Source organism: Amphiprion ocellaris, chromosome 18 (assembly GCF_022539595.1).
Source record: "Amphiprion ocellaris isolate individual 3 ecotype Okinawa chromosome 18, ASM2253959v1, whole genome shotgun sequence".
NCBI lineage: Eukaryota > Metazoa > Chordata > Actinopteri > Pomacentridae > Amphiprion > Amphiprion ocellaris.
Window position 1 is genome coordinate 28463806 of NC_072783.1, and position 11975 is coordinate 28475780.

Sequence of the window (11975 nt, forward strand, 5' to 3'; positions counted from 1 at the left end):
ACTTACGTAAACTAATAACGGAGATTCTCACCGCTGGTTTCGACACAAGAGTAAAAAAAAAATATTATTTGCTTGAGGGCTTTGTTAAGGATTTCTAATTTGGTTTCAGCTAATAACAAACAGTGAACACATACTGTATTTTGCCAGCCTTAAACTCGAAAAAATAAGTAATTACATTTTACTAAATGTGTCGAAAGTGCTGCTAGGTTTCTCTGGCTGTTTTTACCACATTCATTGTCGCACTGTGGCGGTAAGCACTGACATGTTCGTGCGGGACTAAACTGTAAGTGGAGAAGAAAAATTGCTCAGTATCGTAATTACTGATTATAACAAACGGCTTTTGAAGTGACATTTATCCACAGAATCTTAAGGAGTCCAGCTGTTGTCTCCGAATCTACTGTAACATTTAGTATTACCGCGGGATGTTGGTAAACACCAGTCCTTGTGTAATACCGAGAGTGTTGAGGAGGTCGTTGGATAACGTCAGGCGCGTTTGTTTTGGTCCAAATGTCACAGAAAGACGACAGTGAAAATGACATTTGGAATTATAAACCTCTTGGGAAGAAAAAGAAGAGACGTCAGTCACCGAATGCAGCTCCAAGTGTGACTAAAAGAAGATGCACCGCCAGGAAAACATCCAAAAAAGACACTTCTCTTCCAGTAAAGTCACATGACGAGAATATCAAAGCAGCTGAAAGTGGAGATTGTTCTGCAGTTGGTCAAACAGACGACTACAGTTGCTTAGACGTGCATAATTTAACCTCAGAACCATCTCCCACTGAAGAGACAAGCCAAAGTGACAATGCAGCCGAGGGTTCATCCTCTGGAGACTTTTGTCCCATCTGTCAGATGCCGTTCTTCATCCTGGTTGTGCAGTCTTCACGATGGCATGTTGCTGAATGTCTTGACACTCCAAGGGATACCTGGAAAGGTACAGACATTCATAAGTATCAGTCCTTCAAGTTATATTTAATGCATCACACTTAATACATTTTGTTATGAGTATTCCATTGAATTTCATATCAGCAGTATAGTGTGGTTTTATGAGAATGGCAGCTATATAGTGTATTTGTACTGTATAAAAACAGGCTTTCTGCAGGGCATTAAAAAGCATTAATAATCATTAAATTGATTTTTTGAAAATTAAGGCCTTAAATGGCATTAAAAATCATTAAATTTGATTCTCAGTGGCGTTAAAAATTCTTTCTGCAGTTTTCAAAAAAATTGTACAGATTTTATATAACGTAAGATGTCTTTTGTAATATTTTAGACAACTTAAATAGGAGTAATATTATTAATCATATATAGAACCTTACTTAATAAAGTTACATAGTGCTTCATTGAATATCTGTTTAGAAAGTGCTTTTGCTTCACCATAAGCTTATACTTTGCTCTGAAGCTTGAATGTTGTGTTTCTGTTCATGCAGAATGTCCAGATGGCCTTCGGTGCTCCTCCACCATTCCAAACCATTACAAAAAGTTCAACCACACACTCTTGGCCCACAGTCGAGCAAACAGCGACACAGCCATCCTCAGTCTGTCCCAGCAGGTGGAGAGCAGCGGGGACACCAGCCTCAGTGGTGTCCCACAACTGCTAGACAATGAGGGAGATGGCTGTATGTTGGAGACATCACAGGATAGTGCTTTCAGTCTTTCTGCCTCATCTAGTCACAGTGTTTCCCCTCAAAGTAATCACACTGGAACACCTCAGTCGAAATCAGCAAATGGCCTTCTGTTACTGCGCTCTCCTGGTCCAGAGGATTTTAAGAAAAAGAAAGGCTGGTTGTCTAATAAAGGTCGAAAGTCAGTCTCTTCTTCTCAAGAAAGTAAAAAAGAACTTTTATCCACTCCTGTCAAGGAAGACGGTGAATGTGTCACCAAAAGTGAACCTTCCCCTTTCCATGGTGATGCAATATCTTACTCTCCTCTTTCAGAGTTGCCTGCAGAAACTGAAGTCGATAATAATGACTGTAGAAAAGCTCTTTTTAATAATAATAATACATTTAAAAAGGAAGATGAAGACTCAAGGACACTCTTCAGCGACAGCTTCTCAAGTGATGATGAGCTCCTTGCTGAATTCATAGAAAATAATTTGGAACCCAATAATATGCCCGTAAATGATCCATCCTCCTCAAACTCCCAGCTAGGTTCAATTTCCTCATTAGCACCCACTAATCAGTTAGCTGCCTCCACAGTGGCAGAAAGCAGGGTTGATTCCTCAGGAGGAAGAGCAGCCCACGGTGAATCTAATGAAATCAGTAAGACTAGCATCCAGTCGCCGCAGAGTATCGTTTTAGAGCGCCTCAGAGAGACTCTTCTAAGCTCAGATAACCTACCTTTAAGAAACTTAAACAGTAGTGTTCAAACAGAGCAACAACACACAGCTTCTCCTCAGCCACCTTCATCACAAACCTCCATTGTCTCAAGATCTCAAACTATGCCGCCTCAGAGGGGTCAAAGCAAGGCGGGTCAGGCCTCTGGTCTCAAGCAGACGGACATAGGGGTGTTTTTTGGCCTCAAACCGCTGAAGGAGAAGGAGAAACCAGCTCAGAGTGGACCAGATGACCTCAACAACTCCTCTATTCCAACAGCTGGTGAGAACTCTGGACGGGGAAGACAAAGGAGGGAAAGGCAGAGAAGAAGTAGGACTGATGCAACCGCAGGTGCCTCACAGGCCACAGAAACTGTCAGTAGCAACAATTTAGTGGATGGTCAAGGAGGAGCAGGGAGAGGTGGGACCAGAGGATGGAGGAGAAGCAGGTGGAATAGAGGGAATGCTGGTGGAGAAGCTGAGTTACCACGCCGCTGTCCGTTTTATAAGAAAATTCCAGGTTAGTCAGTTACTGTGTATATATCTGCACTTTTGCATTTCTGGTTAGATACTAAACTGCTTTTCATTATCTTAGTACTTGTACTCTGTGCATTGATAAAGCTGAATCTAATATATATGTATGTGGCGCTATATAAAATGAATTTGTGTTCTGTAATTAAGATATGCAAAATTTGTGTTCAGGTACCAAGTTTGTCATAGACGCTTTTCGGTACGGAGAGATCGATGGCATCACTGCCTACTTCCTAACACATTTCCACTCAGACCACTATGGAGGGTTGACCAAAAACTCAACATTTCCAATCTACTGCAACAGAGTAAGTGAAGTTTTTCTGCATTGTTTCATTCTGTTTTTATATGGTGTTCATTCAAGGTGTTTAATGTATTTAACCTTCTAGGCCGTGCATAAGTGAGCCATATGTAAAGTTACACTATTTTATTGTGAAGTAGTAATCGGCTGCTTTACAGTGTTGCCTTTTTTATGAATCTGTGTGCACAAGACAGGTGCATTTTTGGCTATTCTATAAGGCTAAAGTTGGTGGATTTTACTCCATTTTAATTTGAATCCACTGCTGAAACTCAACGTTACTAATTCAAACAAGAAACTTTGTCATTTTATACAAGCCTGCAGTCTTTTAATAAATAAATGTCCAAAGGCCTCTGAGTCCTTCAACACTATGGACGAGATTCATTTATTTGAAAGTGATATAACACAAACTCCACATTAAAAACCTTCCTGACTGCCCTCATCCCACAGAATTCATAGAGGAGTTACCTGATCCATTTATCTCATTCCATTGACTCAGAGTAATGAAAAATTAGCCTGCAGTTGGCAGCTATGAATGCAAATTTGCCAAAGGACCTGAGTCAATTAAAATCTGAAGACCTTTGTGGGCTTTTTGATACAGTTGTGTGGGGAAAAAAATGCTTGATGTGCAGAAAACATAGTTTGTCTCGCTCTCAGGTGGTCTTTCTATTTCACTTCATTGTCATTGTGCAAATGCAGCACCGATTAAGGTGTGTAAAAGCAATTAAATGTATTGATGTATACATTTTTAATTTAAACCTTACAGTTCTTCTTTCAAGTGCGAATAGACAGAAGTGGTTTACATTATGTAGCATTAGGTATTCTGCATTTTCTATTTGTCTTATTTTCTGAACAGAAAAGATCATTTGAATAAAACATATTGGGGAAAGACACAAGATTTTTAAGTTCTTCTGTCAAATGGGACAGATTTATCACAAAGGGGTGTGTTTTCTGGGGATTACAACTAAAAACAGACTTGCATGGACTTATTGGGGCTCCATGGGGGTTTTGTTTATTTGGTAGGTCACAGAAAATCAGCATGGCCACTAGATGGGTCATAGCCTAGAAAAGTTTGGTCAGAAACACTGAGGAAATTTCCAAGTAGATTAGATTGTTTTTTTTTTCCTCACTTAGATGTTTGTATATAAGTAAACCAGAAAGATTTGCGTTGACTGACAGCTGCTTCTCCTGATCAGATCACAGGGAACCTGGTGAAGAGCAAACTGAAGGTGGCAGAGCAGTACGTCCACATCCTCCCCATGAACACTGAGGTCACCGTGGAGGGCGTCAGGGTCATCCTTGTGGATGCAAACCAGTGAGTCATCCATGACATCATGAGGAATCAGCTGCTTAGTACTGGTCAGACTGTTTGTTCACCATGCAAGCTTCATTGTGAGAAAGCTGGACCGGCCACTAATATTATGTTGATCAGATTTAGCCGTTTGATTGCTTGTAAACAGCTGGTAAAGAGGACACAGAGAAGAGACTTTGAGCAGATGTACCACAAATAGCCAGACCATAAAAATATGCATTTATGTACAACTGATCCATAAATGAGAAGAGAATAAAGATTTTACTGTCAGCGTTATAATAAAATTAACATTTCAAATTCAGATAGCCCCGAGCTTAGAACCCATTAGTTTGTCATTGAGGGATACTGTCATTTTTAGAGAAAGTCAGTAAGCTTTTATTGTAAATTTATAACTTTTTAAAAAAATTTCAGGCCTGATTATTAAGTTGTGATGGCCAGGTCGATACTCAATAACTGTAATTATAATACCATAAATCTTTCCGTCTTTTCTTTTGACAGTTTCCTATGTTTGAGTCATCAGTGTCCTCAGTTATTGTTCAGCTGGAGTTTTTCTTTCTGCTGTATTTCAGCTTCACCTACAGTCCCTGTTTGTCCTTTCAGTTGTCCAGGAGCTGCCATGCTGCTGTTCTTCTTACCTGATGGACAGACAGTCCTCCACACCGGGGACTTCAGAGCTGATCCCTCAATGGAGACCTACCCAGAGCTCCTCAGCTGTAGGGTGCAAACGCTCTACTTGGACACCACGTAAGTAGCTCTCGGTTTGATCATTTTTGAGTTGTTAGTGTAAATAACCCTACTCAGTAACCAAGAATCTGTATTGGCTAAACTTTTAGCTACAACCAGTGCCTGAAAATTCTTCCTCAAATTCCCAATCAAGGTTTACTTCCAGTTTATGCGCAGTTCTATGCCTTTAGTGTACTGAGTAATTAACTTTTTTATATTTTCTGTCTGACTTTTCTTATTCCTATAGTTACTGCAGCCCTGAGTACACATTCCCCAGACAGCAAGAGGTCATCAACTTTGCAGCAAGCATGGCCTTTGAATTAGTGACGCTCAACCCACGAACACTTGTGGTGTGTGGATCCTACTCTGTGGGGAAGGAGAAGGTGTTTTTGGGTATGTATTTGGAGGAGAGGAGTTTTGTCATCACACTATTTCAAACAATCCATTGAGCTTTTCGTGTAATGATCAAAATGTTACCTCCTTAAAAACAGGAGAAGTCAGTTACCAAATAATTGGGGATGTTAGTTTGACCCACAGACGGCACACAACATAGATTTGAAGCGTAAAGTGAAAGATGGCAGACTTCACCCTCTGAACTCCAAAACCTGCCTGCAGGCTTGAAAGGCATGTTAAAATGTACCGAACTCACTCCATTTACAAGAGCAGGAAACTGTAAAAACAGAATTGTTGGATTTTTTTTTTCCCCCAACAGTCCTTGAACTACTAAACTGATGTGATGTTCTGTCAGGAAACCAAATTTCAGCTTAAAATCTTGAGGTTTTGTCACAATCACTGTTATTGTATGTTTCTAGCACCAGCAGTAACTAGATTCTGCAAAAACTTCTCTACTTCTTGCTGCAGCCATGAATCCATGTTTGACTCTGCTGTGCTCAACTATAATGTGACAAAAATTCAGGGCTTTTTTTTAGCTGAACTGAATAAAGGTAGTAGGTAATAAAGATTATATTGAACCTTGAACTGGGCTGAACTGCAGGTTGTGCTTACAGAGCAGGGAGGAGATAAATATGGAAACCAAGTAAATGCTGAGTCACTGTTTGTCCATAGTGTTTGTGGGCGCTTTAAAAATGTTGTACACCTTTTTTTGTAAACTACGGCAATACAACTTTTTTCTTTTGTATGATTTTTGGTATTATACATGTCATTACTGCACAAATATATATATATATTTTTTATTTATTTTTTTTTAAATCTTTTTTTTTTCTAGCCATAGGGTGCTGTTTCTATAGAGGTGCAGCACTTTATATCGCAGTAAAAAAAATAGTAAAAGGGTAACCAGAGCAAAAATAATGCTAGAAACTGGTTGGAGTTTAGAGAGTAAATAAATAACTAAACTTGTGTACTGCTTCTTTTTACCCATTTCAGCTGTGATAACAGAGTTATTATACTGAAAATAAATATGTGTATGGAGCTGATGTAGCTTTCACATAATTCCATATAAACCTGACAATTAGGACACTCTAATGCATTTATTTAATTCTGGGTATAGCAATATTACTGTGATGATATGGGAGTAAGGCATTACTGCCAACACAGACTAAGGCTGTTTCTAAACCTAACAGTGAGATAAGTGGGTTTTTCTGTCGCCTTACATCTATACCTGACCTTTCCTCCCACCAAAAGGTCATCTCATATTATCTGTATTGAAATGCGAGCAGAGCGGCGTGGAGAATCTGTACATTAGTTTGTTTGTGAGAAAAAACCTGCTCAGTATGCGTTGTCCTCATGTGGAGGCAAACTGTCCTCTGGTGTCACGCATGAATAATCGGAAAGTGAAGCACTCAAAAACCAGCATTGTATTGAGAGAATAAGAATAGCATGCGTTCATTCTGCAGTGACTACTGCCGACGGCTAATTCAGGTGACTGTACTACTGTAGTCCTCCACTTTGTTTCCCTGTTATGTCACAAGAGCATTTGTACACTTAGATGCACGCATTATACATGACTCAATATATGCAGGTAATCTTTGTTTTTAACCTGGGTCGTTCAGTATTTCTCTATAAATGCATTTGTAGCCTGTCGAATTTAAACACTGTGTTCCAGCGAAGTTGGTGTAAAGTAAACTTTGTTGTTATTTGTCTGTAGTCCAGGTTCTCACACAGACCTTGTGTTTCCTTTGTAGCCCTGGCAGAGGCCCTGGGGTCTAAAGTGTGCCTCTCTAGAGACAAATACAACACAATGTGCTGTCTGGAGTCGGAGCAAGTCAGAGAACGTATAACCACCGACTGGAAGGCAGCCCAGGTCCACGTGCTGCCCATGATGCAGCTCTCCTTCAATGTAGGTGCAGCAGTACCGTTTATCATTAAATAAACCGGAATCAAAAAAAGAACAAGGGCCCTCGATGCTTATTATTTGAAGTGCATGTGATTAGGTGCATCAGTAACTAGAGTAAAAATTCAAGCAATTATATCGCATGAGACTTGAATCCAACACACTGTTTATTTATTCACTGCCTGCAAGTCCATGTACTCTGATGGTAATAAAGAGTGAGATGGATTCTTGTAGTTGAAAAGGAAAGGATTCAAAATAATTGAGAAATGCTAATTATAATGGGGGGAAATAGTGTCTCTAGAAGAACTGAGCTATTTAAATTTGCCATCTGTATAGCCACAGATAAGTCCCAGAGTTGGTATAATTCATGCATCGCTAAGCATAGAAGAGCTGAACTGGGGGAAATGGATGCAGCGGTTAAGGTTTTCATGTGTGACTCCTTCAGCAGCGTAATCAACAAGAGCTACTGTAACATGGACAAAACATTCACAGAAAATAACATTAATAATTATATTTGCAACAAGAAATAGATGAAATAATGTTATCATGCTTTTCAAGTTTGGAAGTTGGTGATTTAGAAATACAAAATAAGCAAGGAATCTGTACTGTGGTTTAGTTTACATACTCAATGATTCTAGTTGACATTGTAGAAAATATCTTTTCTCACTTTGGTTTACTGCATGCTCAGAGCACAATGCAGCTCCCAGAGACGGAAAACATAACGACTGTCCCACTTTCTTAGTAATAGAAGTCCTTAATATTAGTCGACAGTCCATAAAGTGTCAGACAATCTAATTTTAAATATGAAAGTCCTTCATTAATACATGGATGAACCAATAATTAATGAAGGATTTTATATTTAAAGTCAGTGTGTCCCTGACATTTTGTGAACTGGCAACCAATACTAAGACTTCCATTAATAAGAAGTGGAACAGTCATTACTTTTTCATCTCTGACCACTGACCGTATCCTTGAAGAGCACCTCATTTTGTATTTTCTCATTTTTATTCTACCACCACTCGTGTTCTTGACCCAGTGCCGATCTCCCAATTTCCTTACTTTTTTATAATGCGGCTCCTTTTGAAGGTCAAAATATGAAATTTTAATTCCAATTTCCCCTTGTTTAACCTCATCTGCTGGGCAGAAACTGCGGGATCACCTGGTGCGCTTTTCACAACAGTACGATCAGCTGGTGGCCTTCAAGCCCACAGGTTGGACCTTCAGCCAGCAGGTGGAATCAGTGGAGGACATTCAGCCTCAGATCAGCGGCAACGTCTCTATCTACGGTATGAAAAAGCAATTTTCCTGACAGATTTTAGAGTTTCGTGTTTTCTGCCAGAGGAAACCAGAAAGCCAATTCACACTGAGAGCGTCAACAGAAACGATGAAGTAAGGTCCATAATCTTATATTGAATTGTGAGCGAGGAGTTAATCATTCTCCATACTACCAACTAGAGTTGCAAAAATAACAGTTGTAGCTGCTTTTATAAGACCTTTGCAAGCTTAAAAGTATTGAATTTCTTTTTTACTGACCAAAACCAGAACCTAATAAAGGTAGATCATGTTGTCATCACGCCCCACGCTAAGACTTAATCACAAAAGCACCTTTTTTTTTTTTTTTTTTTTTTTGCCAAAACTGTGAATGTTGCTCTCATCGAATTTCGCCTTCCTTTGACAAATGGAGCACAAGAGAAGAGTGAATCAGAAAAGCAGCGTGAGAATACACAAAAGACCATGGCTCGGTTTCAGGTTAATTCGACTCGGTGATGATGGAATAAATAATCAGGAGAATGCTCTGTCTTGTATCTTGCTTTGCTGCTCTGCTGGACAGTAGTCTAGCACTAAACCCGGCACCGAAACAGGTCATGACTTGATTTACAATTGCAGATTTAGCCAGTTTTCCTTCCTGGCCCCCTTTTCATGTTCTGAATAGATCCATCAGCAGCATCAGCCATCTGGCTTGTAACCTACAATCACCAGTGAGAGCCTTTTGCGATGCACACTCGCATATAATTTCTTCCTCCTCAGCAGTTTGTGTGTCACTCAGGCGGAAGCCAATTTGTGCTCCCTCACTCTGTGCCTTGTGTTTATCTCCTCCTCCTTGCTCTTCCCAGCCATATGCTACTACTGCTATTGTTCTCTGCATGTGGGAGGACTGACTGTATACTTGAGCAGACTCAGTTTTACATGGATCTGTTTAAAGCTGCCGAATTAACCAAACTTGGGGTGACATTAAGTGAGGACAAACAAGAGGCAGCAGTTTGTATTTTCTTTTTGAAACAACAGACATGTTTCAGCATTTTGAAATTTCTCTTGTCCCGTCAGAGGGAAGCACTCTGAGCCTGTTGGTCTCTTCATTGAGCCTTTGGAGCCTCTTGTAAGACTTTGCCCTGTTGCTTGTCTGACTGACTCTCCCATAATTTTAAACATCTGGGTCCATGTCAAATTTTTGTCTCAAACCAAACCCCCTCTGTATTCACTGAGCTCGATGTTTCTTAATGGAGAAATTAGGACTAAAAATATCAAAGCAAATGAGTTAATTGAAAAAGCATGTCTGGAAGTCCCTGTGGTCCATTTCTAAACCGCTGCTGGCCTCTTTTCCTACAGGATGTGTCTCCATAATAAACAGAAAATTGAGACGATTAATTACAACCTGCACTTGCAGGAACCCTGTGAGGAAAAACAAAATGTGGGTTATCTGCAGCCTTATAAATGGTTTCAGCTTGGCTGCTTTTTAATTTATTTATTTATTTTTTTAAACTAATTTTTAATGAACCCTAAGCCATTTGTGAACAGTTTTTGTCACATTTTTCCTCAGTGTGGACTCATTTTTACTGCAATATGAAGTCCTGCACTTCTAAGGAAACAACATAACCATGGATAGAAGTAGAAAGAACCCAACAATGCTATAATGTCAAATTATATATATATAAAAAAGAAGAAAAACAAAATTTTTATTTTTTTAAGTTACAAAAATGGAAGAAACCTGGAATCAACATGTGTAACATTTCCCAAATGCCCACAGATGTCACTGATACTAGGGAGAAAATGGCTACACTACATACTGTCAATATATTACTATTTTGATTTTACTTAATTTCTGCTATGTGCACATCCTGCAGTTCAGCTGAAAAAATTCTGAATTTTTCTCACGTGACTGTTGGTTGTAGATGAATCATCATTAACATTACAATCGCACCAAAGAGTGCAGAATTTTTGCTTTTCTATGGAATCTGGCTTGCAAAAATTGTTTATTTGGAGAGGATTTTTTATTATTTTTTTAATTATACTTGTTGATGTTATAAAGGGATTTTGATGAAATATCACAATTTTAGGCTTTGCTTTAGTTAAGTTTTCCAACAAACTGGCACATCACAGATGAGTAATTCAAATACCATCTGAAATATAGAAAACCAATAATTCTTTCTGTTTTGCTGTTTTTAATGTGCCTTTTAAACCTGCTTGTAAGTTTTGAGTTTCAGAGGATTAAAGCAAAGGTCTGTGAGTTCCAAACTGTGGCTACATGATCCCTTCTGTGTCTTTGATAGGAATTCCGTACAGTGAACACAGCAGCTTTCTGGAGATGAAGCGATTTGTCCAGTGGCTTCAGCCTCTAAAGATCATCCCTACGGTCAACGTTGGCAGCTGGGCCAGCAGGAAGGCCATGGAGAAGTGTTTCAGAGAGTGGATGACGGAAACTAAAGCTAAACTGTAACCTGTTTTCCAGTAAAATGTATTTCAGGAACTCACCTGCCGCTTGTTGATCGTAAAAGCAAAGCCAATTAATTCACAAGTGCTGTATGACCTTGGGCCATCTATTTTACCACTACTCAGTCTATTCCTTTTTATTGATGGCAATAGCACTTAAATCTAGAGGAAAGGGTTGCGATGAAGTAAGCAAACATGAAATGCACCCAGGAATATTCACATCTGTAACAAAAGTGTTTACATTTAAACATGTGTCCTCCAGACATTGTAACACATTGGAACTGAACTGGTTGTGCTACTTGCTGCAAATGCTGCTCTTGAAACTGTGCAGTTATCATTTCAAAGGTCTGTTTTTGTATGTAATCAAAATTTTTATGCTGAAAAATAAATGTTTTAAACATTTTTAGAAGTTTTACTTCATTTTCTTTCTTTCTTTGCAACATTATCCTATTTAGTTGGTCTGTTTTCAAGGTTACAAGGCATCAAATTGCATCTCTGCAGATCAGCTAATTCAGTGGGTTTGTGCAGCCCCATCATGGCGCATAAAGTGCTGAGGAGGATTGCCGCTGTTGTGTAGAGGCTTTGAAAGTGCACACTTATTTTGAAGTGTGCCGTCAGATCTTTCAGGAGTTTATCTCTGAGGCAGCAGAGACGTGCACCGCGGATGTGGCTCTCTGTCTCTGTAAAACAGGCTTTTCAGAGTCGCAGCATGAATTCTTTCATGTCAAATTCAACCCTTCACACCTGACTAATGTGTGTGTCTTCCGTCTCAGTAGGAAAAAAATGTCATAAAATCTGGATTCCA

At 39.3% G+C, this 11975-nt stretch overlaps 1 protein-coding gene across 1 annotated transcript; it reads left to right on the top strand.

The window, feature by feature from the left end:
* The first annotated feature begins 224 nt into the window (after positions 1-224).
* On the top strand, positions 225-11572 carry dclre1a (DNA cross-link repair 1A (PSO2 homolog, S. cerevisiae)). The gene is made up of 9 exons (XM_023268308.3): positions 225-931; positions 1428-2831; positions 3014-3147; positions 4334-4452; positions 5050-5193; positions 5420-5565; positions 7314-7468; positions 8607-8748; positions 11011-11572. The coding sequence occupies exons 1-9, from the start codon at positions 508-510 to the stop codon at positions 11175-11177; spliced, it is 2835 nt and encodes a 944-aa protein (XP_023124076.2). The 5' UTR covers positions 225-507; the 3' UTR covers positions 11178-11572.
* Positions 11573-11975: the final 403 nt, after the last annotated feature.

Coding starts and splice junctions, on each gene's coding strand:
- dclre1a (XM_023268308.3), top strand. CDS start 508: ATGTCACAGAAAGACGACAGTGAAAATGACATTTGGAATTATAAACCT. Junction 5,566..7,313: donor GAAGGAGAAGGTGTTTTTGG/GTATGTATTTGG, acceptor TTTCCTTTGTAG/CCCTGGCAGAGGCCCTGGGG. Junction 7,469..8,606: donor TGATGCAGCTCTCCTTCAAT/GTAGGTGCAGCA, acceptor TCTGCTGGGCAG/AAACTGCGGGATCACCTGGT.